This window comes from Dasypus novemcinctus, chromosome 13 (genome assembly GCF_030445035.2).
Source record: "Dasypus novemcinctus isolate mDasNov1 chromosome 13, mDasNov1.1.hap2, whole genome shotgun sequence".
In the NCBI taxonomy this organism is placed as follows: Eukaryota; Metazoa; Chordata; class Mammalia; order Cingulata; family Dasypodidae; genus Dasypus; species Dasypus novemcinctus.
In genome coordinates this window covers 18,166,470-18,181,019 of record NC_080685.1, presented here as the reverse complement: position 1 = coordinate 18,181,019, position 14,550 = coordinate 18,166,470, and the positions used below count along the sequence as shown (strand labels likewise).

The following is a 14,550-nucleotide window of genomic DNA, read 5'->3' as shown; positions in this document are numbered from 1 at the left end:
GACTTATGTCCCATAAGAAGGAGAGGAGGGAGAAAATCCACACCTGCGATGTCGGTAGCAGTGGCTAGACACTCCTCCTGGCATTTAAAGTCTCCTTTCATGTTCTTTTTTCCAGGGACTGTGGCCAGTAGAAAAACAAAGGTTCAGAGTCCCAGAAACCTGTGCCCTTAAAGGCGTGTCCCTTTGTCCTTCCTGGTTACCCCTGTTGCTCCTCTGACCCCATCCCCAGATTTGTTAGAATTTCTGTTGTACTATTAATTTGCCCATGGATGCAGCTGGAAGAGTCAGGCTTCCCCTTTGATAAATTCACTTTGGGAATTGACATATGGAAGAGGAACATTGAATTGACCAGAGAAGGAAGGTAACCTGTGGAGCTACGTAGATGTAGTTCATCATTTGGCGATAACTTGAAAGTGGTTCCTGCCTTCTCAAGAAAGACTTCCAGGGAAGACAAAAGTTCTAACAAGATTCTGACTGAGGTGCAGAGCCTGGGGATGGGGGTGGGAGAGCAGGATGCTGCTGAGAAATCCCCCCTTTGTGTACCATTCGGTAAAGTATTACCTGTGTTCACTTCCCTGAAAAGTCTCTAGCTTATAAGTGATCTTTTTCTTTTTCTCTGGCCAGGATGCTGACATCCTTTCTGTGGAACTTGGAGAAAAATGTGAAGCCATCGGCAAGAAGTTATTGTACTTAGAAGATCAACTTCATGCAGCAATCCATAATCATGATGAAGATCTCATTCATATCCTTTTCATCTTGCAGATTGAGCACCTGCTAGGTTGTTAAATTTTAACAGAAAGTCTTAAAACATACGTAAATTTTCCATGCCTCAGCGTATGGAAACAAAGAGATGCTGCTATTTATATTACAGCACACCTCAGATCTTTGAGATTGTTCAGTATGCAATGTTTTCTCTCTAGTTTTCAGTAAGAAATTCAATATTTTTGGCTATTAAATGTGGCCCCTGAAAATTAACCTTGAGGTTCTGACATGTACACAATGAAACCAAAGCGAAATGCAGTTTTCCAATGGGTTTAAAAGCTGGCTTTGTTTGGCTGTGGTCAAAGGATCTGAACTAAAATATTTGATTGGCTCAGTCTTCTAGGAGTTTTCTCAATAGCAAGAAACCAAAATCCATCTTTGAATACTTTTTTTTTGAAATTTTTTATTATTATTATTTTTAAAGATACCTAGATCACACAAAACGTTACATTAAAAAATATAAGACCCCACTCCCCACACTCCTCACTCCTCCCACACTGACAACTTCTTTCATTAGAGTGGTGTGTTCATTGCATTTGATGAGTACATTTTACTGTGGAGCACTGCTGCACAGCATGGATTATAGTTTATGTTGTAGTTTACATCTTTGAATACTTTAAATGTGTAAATCTGCCATTTACGTGGCAGCAGAGTATCAAAACCAACAGAATTTTGGATCATTCCAAAATCTTCAGTTTCTATCCATGTGTAGGTGGAGTTCAGTACAGTCCTTTACGATTCCTAACGATAGGCTTTTCTTCCACCAAACTCAATATCCCTGGTGTCACATCTATAAGCGCCTTCCTCGAACCTAGCTGCCAGTGAGAACGGTGGCGTTAGGACGTATCGGCTTAGCTAGGCTTCTGTATGAAGCAGTCTGTTCTGTTTCAATCCCTGGGTGTAGTCAGCTCATCACCGGTGAGTTCTGAGGGCAGATGGATGGGTACACAGATACGTGAAGGGCTGGTCCAGCCCCATCCTGCATCTTTCTACTTATTTAATCACACGTTGGCGGTTCTCCAGTTAAAAACACTTCTCTGTTCATTCGTCCTTTCTCTTCAGGAGTATGACTTTGATTAGGCGTATTTGTGGCAACAGAGCCATTTTGGTCTCTGCTTCTCATGACTGCTGGATTTCTTAGAATTCTAGTTCTTTCCATACATTGTTTTAAGTGTGTGTATGGATTTAAGTAGCTTTGAATGGTGCAGGATTGATCTTAAACATGTAATCAGAATTGTGACTTAATGAAGGATTCGACACTGTTTTCTTCGTCATTCTGACCTTAACTCTTCAAACTTGCTTATTAAACAGAGCCAGAAATTTCTTCAACTTAATCAATGACTGTTCACATTGCTCAAGGTCGATTTTTTAAAAAAGATGCTTAGATTACATAAATGTTAAATAAAAAAATATAGGGGATTCCCATATGCCCCACTCCCTCCCCCTCCCACATTTTCCCACATTGAAAACATCCTTCATTAGTGTGGTACCTTTGTTACAATTGATGAACACATTTTGGAGCATTGTCACTAAGTGTGGATTATAGTTTACATTGTAGTTTACGCTCTCTCCTGCACATTTTTGTAAGTTATTACAAGATACATAATGACCTGTATCTGTCATTGCAATGTCGTGCAGGACAATTCCCAAGTCCCAGATAGGTATAATCAAGGTAGATTTTAAAAGGCATCTGCCTCTTACAGAAGTAGGATATAAATTATTATTAGCAAGTTGCCTAAAGAAGTGTTAGAAGAAGGATTACCTGTTTGTACTGAGTTCATTGGGGTAGCATAGATTTGAGCACTTTAAGGGGACTTAGCCTCCAACAAATGTTCAAGTGGCTGTTTAACTACAGAGAGCCAATGGAATAAAGGAGTTCCGGGCCCCCAGCCCAGAAGATGGGGGGTGCTCCTGAGTGGGATGGAGTCACGTAGCAGCCCTGAGAGCTGCAACCAGGGGCTGTGTTGTGTGTTTCCTCTTATTTTGACATGTCTTAGGTTAGTTTGATTCCAGGGAATTGGTTTTCCTCTTCAGTAGGCTGGAGAGGCAGGGGAGGGGCCTGAGAGGAGGCCCAGCCCTGTGTAAACAAAACCCTTTTAGTTCTGTCCAAAGCAGATCCAGTAGCAGCAGGATCAGGGAAAATTCTAAAACCTCTTTAAGCACCAACTTCCTCATCAGTAATATCAGGGTAAATAACACATACCTCTAAGATTCTTATGGTGACTAACTGAAACTTAATTCATAAAACATATTAGCATGGTTCTAACACATAGCAAGTGTTTGGTTTGTGATAACTCTTAGTGTTTTAGGTAGAAAGCTATGTCCTTCCAATCCATTGGTTTCACTGTTTTTTGAGCCTGCATTCAAGCTCAAGTCATATCACTTTCCTAAATAAGAGGTTCCAAGACACGTTCCTTCAACTATTTTATCATAAATGCTTGAATTAGTCCATCAGTAACTACAGTGACTTGTAGGAAAGCTCATTTAATTCTAATAAAAATGCTATAGGGACTATAGCCCTAGAAATTAGTTGGCTATTTCAGGGTCATTTCTAACAATCTTCCAACCCCAAGTCCAGTGGGCTCGCTCAGACCTGTGGGAGGCAGCTAGGCCAATAAGTCAATGGATATGGCAGTTTTGGGACACCTAGAGTTACTTCTAAAATTTTAAACTATATTATATGTTATTGAAGTTATGCTTTTGGAGAATTTTGCTCACCTTTGCTGAGATAAGTGCAGACGTACTGGGGAAATATCGAACTGGGTTTGGGAAACCCTGGTTTATATTCTGAAGTCAGCTTCCCATCACCTCCCCACATGCCTGTAGCCCCTCCACACACAAAATCAAATCGACGCTACAGTATAGATGTCAACCCAGACTTTCTCCTCAAGCCCAGACTTTGTTCTGTGTCACTGATTGCAAATAAGTACACAGAAGATATCTTTGAACTCCAACAAAGTGGCACTTAGATTTGAATGGAACACTGTGCCCCGAGAAAGAAAGCCATATTTACAAGGTTCTGTGGAGGCTCCCTGCACAAACCAAAGTCCTTGTTTCAAATGAGGACTTATCTAGAGATAAAGAGGCTGCCAGAATCTTCCCAGCAAACTCTGACTGGTCTGCGTTTTCGTTTTTGATCAAAGATGCAAAGCAGAGTATCGTTGAAAGAAACAGCTTGCCTTCCAAGAGTACCAAAGAATTGCACAGTGAGCATAATAGTTTGTGTGATTCCATTAAGCACTCTGCCAAAGCCTACTGTGCATATGATGTAGAGAGAACTTGATTAGTGTAAGTATCCTTTAGAAGATTCCATCTCTGGATGCTACTGGCTTTTAGTCTTTGTGTACAAGGCACTGAACATTTGCATAAGCTGTGCATGTGAGCAAGCGTTAGTAGCAGGCATAAACAGGAGGGTGGGCAAGCTATCAGTGGGGTCGAGCTTCCAAACAGGTCCCCTTGGCGTTCTGACTTTCCGGTTGAGCTATGGGCAGCCCGCTGGGAGTCTCCTGCTTTTATGTAGAAGACACTGGATTGACAAATCCGAGGAGAGGGAGAACACAGTTCATGTCTCCTCATCATTCTGACAGGTTCGCTAAATTATATGTAGCATGACCAAGTAACAACACAAACCAGTCAGCTACTGCGGTGGCACGTGTCTGAAAACAATCTGCTCCATTAATTGGAAGAGCCAGCGGCTGAGGTGACTCAGGGCTGGAGTCTGGGGTGAGGATGGGAGGTGCTTCTTCCCTGACAGTTGGGGATTTCCAGGGGCATTAGTTGGAGTCTACAGTACAATTTCACAGTCGTCTTACTTCCTAATTAGCAGTTATGCTTTGATAGACAGTTTGAGTAGGCGTAATGGAGCCTCCATGAGCAAAACGCTTTGACCGAAAGCCGGCCAGTTTAGGTGGATTTTTATGCAGGGTTTTCTCATGTTCCCTTTGTCAACATCTGTGACATACTTTCACAGAACAAAAGAAAAAAGTACTCTCAGCATTTGGACACTTTTCAGCGTATTTCAATGCCCAGTAAAGCCCCCGGGCAGTTTTGCCTGTCTCTGAGTAATAGGTGAGATGGGGGCAGACTGATTTTATTTGCGGTTCTATTTACATCCATGTCTGAGAAACCCTTACGGAACTCTATGCGTTCTGCTTATTTGGAATGTGTGGTGCCCAATCGATTAGTTTTGGTGGTGCCTGATGGCATGCAAATACTGTAAATGCATCCAGACTCATGTACAAATAGCACAACCCTTTAGGAATAGTAACAAAAAATATTTGTTTGGTTCAACTCTCTCATTTGTAGTTTGAGCAGACAAAGGTCATAGGAGTTTGGGGAGATGCATGAACTCCCTGGAAAGGTGCGCAGCCCCTGGAGCTGAGGAGCTGGCGGAGGGGCCCTGAGGACCAGGTAGTTCCACCTGGAGGGATGCAGGTGCGGTGACTGTGGTTCTTCCCTTGGGCTCCTGCGGGGGGGGGGGGGGGGGGTGAGGAGGTAGAAGCCCAGCAGGGGTGTACACGTGGTGCTGCCCTGTGGCTGGCTTAGCATAGTTGTGGTCTTGGCTCCAGGTGGGCCACCCAGAGGGTGTACCTGCACAAGCAGCAGCTCCTTTGAGCATGACCTTGTGTGTGGGCATGACCTTCTTCTCTGATCTTTGCCTCTGGCTTTTCCATGAAGGTAGGTTAACCAGGGCTATAGGCATAGAGGCTGCGGAGGAGCCGTTGTGGATGTTGAGAAGTAATTTAGCAAATAGAAAGCAGTTTCAAAGGATGTCCTGTTGTTTCTTTAAAAACAAACTAGGGCAGCTGAGTGAAGACCTACTTTTGATTAAGCCACCTCAGTGATCACTTAGAACCCCACTTGACACTAAACACTCAATTGTTTCTATATAAAAACAAAAGCTATGAAGGTATTTGAAGATCTCTGCAAATTGATGCCCTAAATGACAATATTGCTTATCATTGTATTCTGGGGTAATATCTGTGATAAGTTTCTTGCTCCTTTATAAATTACCAAACAGTCATTTCAACCAATTATGCACTTGCCTAATATTTGTGTCATCCATCCCAAGGTGGTTAAAAAGTGGCGTGGGTTCCAAAGGATGTCAATCCTGTACAAAATTATAATTTAAGTGCTAATTTTCTTAGATGCCACAGATGCCTGGTAGTGAAGGTGTTACAGGGGAACTTCATAAGGAGCTGTAGAGGTTCCTAAGGCACAAGCAACATAGGAATCATTCAGCTATTTTATGATTTATGCTTGCTTTTAAATATAATGATTACCCCTATTATAGATGCCTAAAATTCCAATACTGGAGTTTTTATATACTCTGCCCTTTGACAAAAATCAAGATCAGTTATGTCATTGGGCTTCAACCAGAAGCTTATTGAACTAGCAATTAGAAAATCTGACTCTAGTCCTACTCTACTATATGTAACCTTGTGATCTTGGACTAATGTACAAAATGGGGTAGTTTATTTCCTTTAAATCCTTGAGAAAATATTTTTTAAAATATATGGTCCAGTACAACCTCCAAATGTCTGTCTTCCACCTGGGTCTCTTCCTGAACCCCAGACTCATATCTATTACCCACTTATCTCCCCTTGACTAATTATGTGCTTCTCCAACTTAACATGTCTAAAACCAAATCCTCACCCCTCACGCTGCAATGAACAAACAAAAACAGTCATTCCTACTCTTCTCCATTTCAATGGATTCTAAGTCTCTTTTTCCATTGTATTGTTCAGATCAAAATTCTATAGTCATCCTTAATGCCTTCCCTTCTTTCACATTTCCTAACCAGTCCATCCCCAAATGCAGTTGGGTGTCTCTCAGAACATATCCAGAATCTGATCATTTCCTACCACCTCCACTGCCATAATCTTGCTCCTGGCCATGATCTTTTCTTACCTGAATTATTACAAGAGCCCTGAATTGGTCCCCATACTTCTGCCTCTTGCCCCTTTAATCTGTTCTCAATATAGTAGCCAAAGCAATCATGCTGCCTTCCTCCTCCAAATTCTCCCCTGGCTTCCATTTCACTCCATAGCACTTAACACTGCCGGATACATTATATACATGTCCTGTGTGTTTATTTTTTTGCTCATTCACTAGTATTTAAAGCCCATGATGGCAGTGACTTGGGTTCACTCCTATACTGCTAGTGCCCAGAACATTTCCAAACATTGAGTAGGAGCCCGGAAGATGTTTGAATATTTTAATGGATGAATGAAACAACTGAGGCAGACTAGTAAAATAGGGAAATCAATAGACAGATCAGGAACTTGGCAAAAAGCCCATGTGGACATCGGTACCCCTAAGATGGCTGCTGGAAGAACCTGCAAGATTCCCCCATTCAGAAGCAGATTCCTCCGGAACCCAGAAGAACCCCTATTACTGGGCCCTCCTGGGGGTTGATGGGTGGAGTAATCAATCAAAACAACAAACAGCTGGGACTGCTCCCCTGTCATTAGCAAAGGGACAGAATAATGAATGGTTCGAAAAGCAGGTGTAAAGGCTGAACCCCCCTGTTCTTGCCTTATGTCCCCTGTTCTGTCTTCTTTGCCCCCAGCCTAGATCAGCATGCAAGTAAACCTGGGCATTTATAATCTGTAATGGGAAACTGTAGTCTGTGAATCGGCCCTCTTTATCATTCTTTAGCCCCTTTCCTTTCTACCTGGGACCCATGACCTGTTATTTTCTCCCATTTCTCTTCTCACCATTCCTTAATAAATTACTGGCCTAACTAACCTGGCTTGCTTTCGAAATTCATTTCTTGTAGCTTAATGAAGAACCTATAGAAAATCCTACAACACAATGAGGATCTCTATCTACACTTTCATTTCCCCAATCACTTAATGGGGAAATGTTTCAAGTGTTTTCTTTTATAAACGTATTGATCTTAATATGAAAATAATTTATGTCCTTTGTGACTGTTACAGAATCACGAAACAAAAGGCTAAGCCTCCCTCTATCAATATCCAGAAGTCACCTCTGTGTGTTCCTAAAACATTATTCTAGTTATAAATGGCTTGTTTTTTTTTTCAAAATTGAGATCATTCCATACAAATTATTCAGCAACTTCTTTTCCCCCACTCCCATATTTTATCCTGGCCTTTCTTCCATATCAGTGCATTGAAAATGTTTTGAAACTCACATTTAGTAAAGAATTATGCAGGCAGGTTGGCTAGAGAGAGGTATTTTGTAAATAAAAACATGACTTTAATTATTTTGTTTATTATTACACCATAGGCTCATTAAAGGGGTCTCCTGGGATTTCTGAGACTTCCTGGTACTTAGAGCCTAAGGCATTTGTTCTGTCTTTTATATTAGCAAAGAAACCTACATTTCATGGTGCTTCACAAAAGGCACCATTCTCTCTCTCATGCACACACACACACATATACACACATACCACAAACCCACGCTATTCCTTTTCATCCTAATCCTGTGAAGAAGGTATTAGAATCTTTATCTTATAAGTGAAACAACGAAAGCATTAGCTGATTTTCCCAGCTTCTAGATCCAAGAAGCTGCAGCCTCAAATCTAGGCCTTCTGATCCCTCAGTGTGTTTGTGGAGACTGTTGTAGCAAAGGGCTGATGTGGTATTTTTAGTTCTGTAACTTAGTCCTTTTTTACAAAGTGGCTTTCCTCTCTCTTTCTGTCTCTTTCCTCTCCTTCTCTCTCTTTAACCTTTTTTCAGTCTGGCCTGTTCTGCTAGTGCAAGAGATTTTATGAGTTTTTTAGAAGCATCTCACTTTGATTCAGTTCCTCTCTCTAAAAACGCTTGTAATCATTTAGCATATTACAAATAGCAGCCTGTAGTCCCAGGCTGCATATCAAAGGTAATTAAATCTCAGGAGTTTGTCAGGATTCATAAACTGCTTAAGTTCTATGCTTACTCTTTATAAATGTAGCATAACTTTGTGATTAAATTGCATCTTGGAATTCGGTCTGGGACCACTTATACTTTTGCTTGTATAAAGTCGTATGTGTTTTCTCTCAAGATTAGCAGAGCTGACCCAAGAAATGGAGTAAAATAAAATCTCTTAAAAAAAAACAAGGAGTCCTTCCTCCCTTGCAACCCCCAGCCCACCCCCCATGCCCCTCAAGTTCAAGTGCAAGGAGGAAACCAGCCATAGTAAATGTATGTAAATTACACAAATGATGAAGTCTGGAGAAGCTTCAAGACTATGAAAGCTGCCAAAAGGCCTTTCAGGGTGGTTCAGCATTTCTGCCTGGGAGAGGCCCATTTGCATAATTCCCATGATCCTCTGAAGTTCCTTGTTTGAAAAAAGAAAAGAAAAGCTTTCTATAGTCATAACCTAAGGGTGCTTTCTTTCTTTATCTTGACATTGCATTGACATTGTACTTTAGTAAAACAACACTGTAGAGTGGATGACCTATAAGCAGTAAGATCTCTTGCAAAAGCTACTTTTCCCAAAGCTTTCCAAGGTTTCTTTATATCTGATTTAGTAATATTTAAATGATGGGACCTAGTATGATGGTTTAATAATATTTAAGTGGTGTCACATATTTCACTTCTCCCTTTTGTTCCTGCTGGATGAGGCTGACTTAAGTTTGTTGAATTAAAGGAGGTCAATCACTCTCTTATCCTATACTTTTATCTTAGAGTTTTCCTGAGAAAGGTACAAAAGGAAAGGGCAGAGGAGCCTTGCTATGTAGAGACAGAAAACGCACTGTTGGCTAAACTTTCCCCTGCTTCATTACAGAAGAGAGCCTGTTTCTTAAGAGAATGGTGGCCTTATTCATTCCAGATTACTAGTTTCAAAATTCTTGTTGGGAAGCAAACATATAAATTTGGATAGATAAGAATCCAGCAGTTTAGGAGGAAACAGAAAACGCAGGCTCTCAGCACACCACCCAATCTTGAGTGCCCTGAAAGGCTACTTTCACAGATTACACAGGCTGGAGCCTGGAGGTATTAATTGAGGTCATCGTTTCATGCGAAAACTGAGATCCAAGGCGACTGGCGCGAGGCGACAAGGCTGCTTAATGGGCAAGTGGGGACTAGAGCTCGTGATTCTGAGTTCACTCCACCCTCTGTAGCTTAGATCCCGAGGAAGGTCTGATTTTACACATTCTGCCCCTTTGGCCAGAGACGCGCTTGGCTCTGGCAGTTGCCCTAGCCCCGTGTGGCCTTAGCACGCTGGCCGTCTACCCGCTGAGCATTCCAGCTGGCCTTCTCTACCAACCTAGGAGCTGACTTCCTTTTCTTTGCTGACACCTTACTTGAGAGAGTTAATAACTTAACCCCAGGCCTTGTAGACGTGGCAATCTCTCTTAAAAGAAGTGTAACATTTGTATTAATATTTAATTCCTACAATTTGGTAGAACTTGAAACCGCAATGAGAGGGCAGTGCCCATCTGCTCCCAGCAAGCTTCCGAGTAGATGGCCCCGAGGCCGCAGAGGGCCGCCGGTGCCCCTCGGATGTGTTCCTTAACGACGCGCGCACAGGGTCTCAAGAGGGAACTCCAGATGGTGAAGGAAACTCTGCAGGCCATGATCCCGCAGCTCCAGGCAGCCAAGGAGGCGGGCGGGAGAGAGGCTGCAGCTTCCTGGTGACAGCTGGTGTGCGGGCAGCACAGGCCTGAGGCCAGCCGGGCGGGGGAAGGAGGGGTCCCCACCTCATCAGCGCGGCCTGGGGTGGCCGACCGAGCCCCCTCTCCCCGCGCTAGCCCGCTCCGCCTTGTGTGGCTCCTGTGCCTCAATCAATGACAGCTCCACAGAGCCTGGAGAGCTCCCGGCGAGGGGTCCATGGTGGTCTCAGGATGCCGAGCCCTGAGAGTCTGCACAGTGGACTATGGAGAGGGGGAAAGGATTTTCCAAATTTTCTTTTTCAATGTCAGATGTTCTTTGACCACAAATGGAAGCATCTCCGTTCGGGATTGGAAAATCTTCACAGCTCAGCCCCTATCAGAGAGAAGCTGGGGTGAATTCTGCCAGAATTTGCTTCCCCATGCCATCTCGCTTTCAGCACAGCTAAAATATTTCCTGACTCAAGAACCTTCAAAAAGGGCACCAATCATAAATCTCCCTGTTGCCCATACCTGTTAACACTTTCGTAGAGGCACGGGATATAATGGAGCTAATTAACCCCAGAATCTGGAATTAACGGCTTTTCACTTTACTTTTCTCGGAAGAATTAATAATTTTTCCAAAGATATTTTTTAAGGTAACAGCTTCCCCTTGCTGCACAGGCTTGGGCTTTTCTCCCCTGAGGGGCCTCTGTTTCATTCGGACATTCTGAAGTTCACCGGCAAGATGGGTGAGAGTGGGGTGAGCGGCTCAGGTGGCACATAGACCCCTTTGAGCCGTTCCTATTTTCCTCCCCAATCTGTCTCCCTCGTTGCCAGGCAGGAAGCAGACAGGGACACCCTCAGGCTGTGCAGTGGTCAGGAAGGAGCTGGCCTGCACCTCCCTGGACTCCTGCAGAGGCAGCTGCAAAACACGCTGAGTTCAATGAAGCAACACTTCCCAGAGTGTACTTAGGAAGATGTTCCCCGAGAGATGTTCCACAGAGGGCTCCCCTTTCTGGTCAAGTGCATCTGGGAAATATGCCACACCATTATTTCTGCTTGGAGATCCCACGATGCACATTAATATATTAAGGTCAGTGAGAGATCCTAGAGCGAAGAAACCCTGTTGAGTTTGTCTAACCCCAAACTTCCTAGGTTTAATGGATCACGGATTTTTTTCATGTAAAACCTATTAATATCCCACTGATCTAGTGTTGCACTTCACTGCTTTCTCTGGGGAAGTCCTAGTCCAAAAACTGATATACAGCACTTCTATGTGTAAGTTAAAGATCAAAACCCAGACTTTTGCAGTGTTGAGCTTAAACAATACTTGCCACAGTTTGGTAAATTTAGTCAATTATTTGGTTTTTTTGCATGTCTGTTCTCATATATACCTACAGGATATTTCTGCCTTCATCAGGCTCCAAGGACATATAAAAATTGTTACCATTTCCTGAACTCTTTTTGTCGTTTCTGTAAGATAGTTGGTGCTTCAACATTGTACAGTTCTTCTATCCTCAGTCAAGAAGATGCCCTTGCTTAACTCAGCAATTAGCTGTGGGCCAGGGGCCAAAGTAAATGCCCAGCTTTTTGAAACCTACTGTACATATTTTAAAAGCAAATATGATAACTTTTGTTCCTGGAACTTTTAGTGTTTCAATGAGTGACTGAATACTTGAGTGATTCATCATCATGTCTAAAAAGATGTTGTGTATTAATCACATAGCACTTGGAATCTTCAAATCAACTTCACAGAAGCAAAACTTGGAAAGAATCAGGATTGAACAGTGAATTCCTGTTTTGGCCTGTATGGAAAGCCTGCCAGACTCAGATGTCTTAGTGGTCATTGGCTGCGGCAGCTTGAATCGTGTCCCCTACAAAGATGTGCTCAATTGCTAACCCCCTGTCTTGTGGATGTGAATGCATTTGTATAGGGGATTTTCAAAGAGCCGAAACAGGATGGGGTGACAGGAATCTTACAAGCAAAGGAAATTTGGACACAGAAATAGACGTCAGGGTAAGAGACAGCTCCTCAGCTGGTGGAGGCTGAGATTGATTGCCAGCAAGCCGCCACCATCACCATGCAGACAGCAGAAAAAGCCAGGCCTGCCTATACCTTAATGTTGGACTTCTAGCATCAGACTGTGAGCTGATAAATTCCTGTTGTGTAAACCACCCAGTTTGTGGTGTTTGTGATAGCGGCTCTAAGACAGTAACCCAAAAGTTTTGGATTATTAGGGCACCATCAGGAAATAATTCTGTGAAGTCATTGATCTGTTTGAAAATTATGAAAGCTACTAACTGCTCTGAATTTGCCCCAAATAAAAGTTACTTGGTGTCTCCAGTGGATCACTGATTCATTTGACTTTTCCTTGCTGAGAAACTGACCAAGTTTAAGGACTTAACCACGTGTTACAACTCGCCTCTAGTCCATGCTTGGTTCTACAGTCATCCAGGAACTCCGTTAAAGGCAAGGGCATTTCCTTCTGCCACACAACCTTTTCTGGACAAGCCCATTCTCTTCAGCTACTTTGATCCCAGAAGATCCAGGACTTGGTATTCCAGACCACAACATGGTGCATTTTTTGCCAGTGCAGCAGAAAAAAATCCAACAAAACAGCAATTCGTATTTAAGATTTTGCGGTAACAGTCAAGTACTACAAGCAAAAGTGCATATTGAAAATGGTGACTTAGAGAGCCTGATTCTACTGTGGCATGGTGAGAGAGAATAAACAAAGTATTGCATTACCCATAGGTTGCCCATTTTCCTTTCATCAGCATCTGAGTGAGGCAGGTTCTAATTCAGTAACAGCCCCAGCTCCTTCCAACTTCCTGAAATTTCAATATTGAGCAGATCCTCCCCCAAACTGAATTAGTATGTACTACCTGAAACTCTTCTTCCCCTGCAGTATGGTTTCCCCACCCCAGGGACACGTTGAGGCCCACCAGGGGTTAGTTGATAGGTGCTGATAAGATCTTTATAATCATTATCTCCTTTAAATATCGAGATGATGAGGTAGGTGTTTGAGGAAACAGAGCCTTGGAATGGCTTATCAGCTTTCCCCAGGACAGTGGCACAGGTGTTCCATGCGCTTAATTAACTACAAGACGTGGAACTTTCTCCTGCAACCGGTTAAGAACATGTGTTCACCATGTGAGTCCTCCTGGTGAGTGAGAGAAACAGCCGAGGGAAATGTAGGCTCTTCTCACCCTCAAGTAAGCCCCGATGTGTGCAGCCATGAAATCAAAGCTCATACAGGTTTCAGTAAACCTACTCACCCCACTACCCAGATCAACTGTGTCCCATTCGGCCACAACAGTCATCCCAGAAACAACCATTTACTGCCTGACACTGGGCAGTTTTCCCTGTCCAATTAGTGCTTTTCAGAAAGTGTTCACGTACTATAAAGTCTGTGCTGTGGAGAAAAGTGAAGTTGCCTTCCTGTTGATGCAATTCATTGTGTGTGTGTGTGTATATATATATATGTTCAATATCTTCACTTTATCTACTCTGTGAACTTTGTCATTTAATTTATTGTTTCATGAAGTTAACTTTTTTGTTGCATGAAATCAAAATGGGTACACAAGCTGGAGTGCACCTTTAACATTTTTTATCTTCTGCAGACTGGATTATAGAAGCATTTATCAGATTTATTCACTCATCTTCGTTTCAGGGTGATTAATTGCACAGTTGCTTATATTAAAGAATTCCAATAAAGTAATTCTTTCAAATTGTCTGTAAGTGTTTATTTTCAAATATCAATGAAGCAGAAAAACCTGGAATTTTCTCTTCTAGATCACTTGATTAAGGAAAGTGAGAAAAATCAACCATTATCATTAAAAGTGAAGAATAAGACAAATGTGCTCACTGACACCACTGAAAATATTTTTACTGAAGATACTAGCTAATTCAATTAGGAAAAACAAGAAATGAGAGTTAAAATTTGAGAAGGAATACTTAAAACATTTATATTCACAGATGATGCAATTATAAATGAGAAAACCTAAGAGAATTAACAAAAAAAATTTTTTTAAATCAGGAAGAGCATTCAGATAGCTAGTCGGTACACAATACACAAAATTCAATAGCTTATATATATATAAATTAGAAACAAGATAAAGTTTAAGATCTCATTTTCAAAAACAACATAAAAAGAGAAATAGCTGGGAATAATTTTAAAGAAGAAATATATCAGTCTTAGATGGAGGAAATTTTAATTCTGAAGGACACAAGGAAATAAATAGAC

At 42.1% G+C, this 14,550-nt stretch overlaps 1 protein-coding gene across 1 annotated transcript in view; it reads left to right on the top strand.

Annotated features, from left to right (window-relative positions):
- DISC1 (DISC1 scaffold protein) overlaps window positions 1-14,035 on the top strand; it is a 373,484-nt gene extending 359,449 nt beyond the window's left edge. The window contains exons 11-12 of the mRNA XM_058275388.2: window positions 625-742; window positions 10,240-14,035. Of these exons, the coding sequence (XP_058131371.2) occupies window positions 625-742; window positions 10,240-10,349 (228 nt within the window). The 3' untranslated portion in view covers window positions 10,350-14,035. The remainder of the gene's footprint in view (window positions 1-624; window positions 743-10,239) is intronic.
- The last annotated feature ends 515 nt before the right edge of the window (window positions 14,036-14,550 follow it).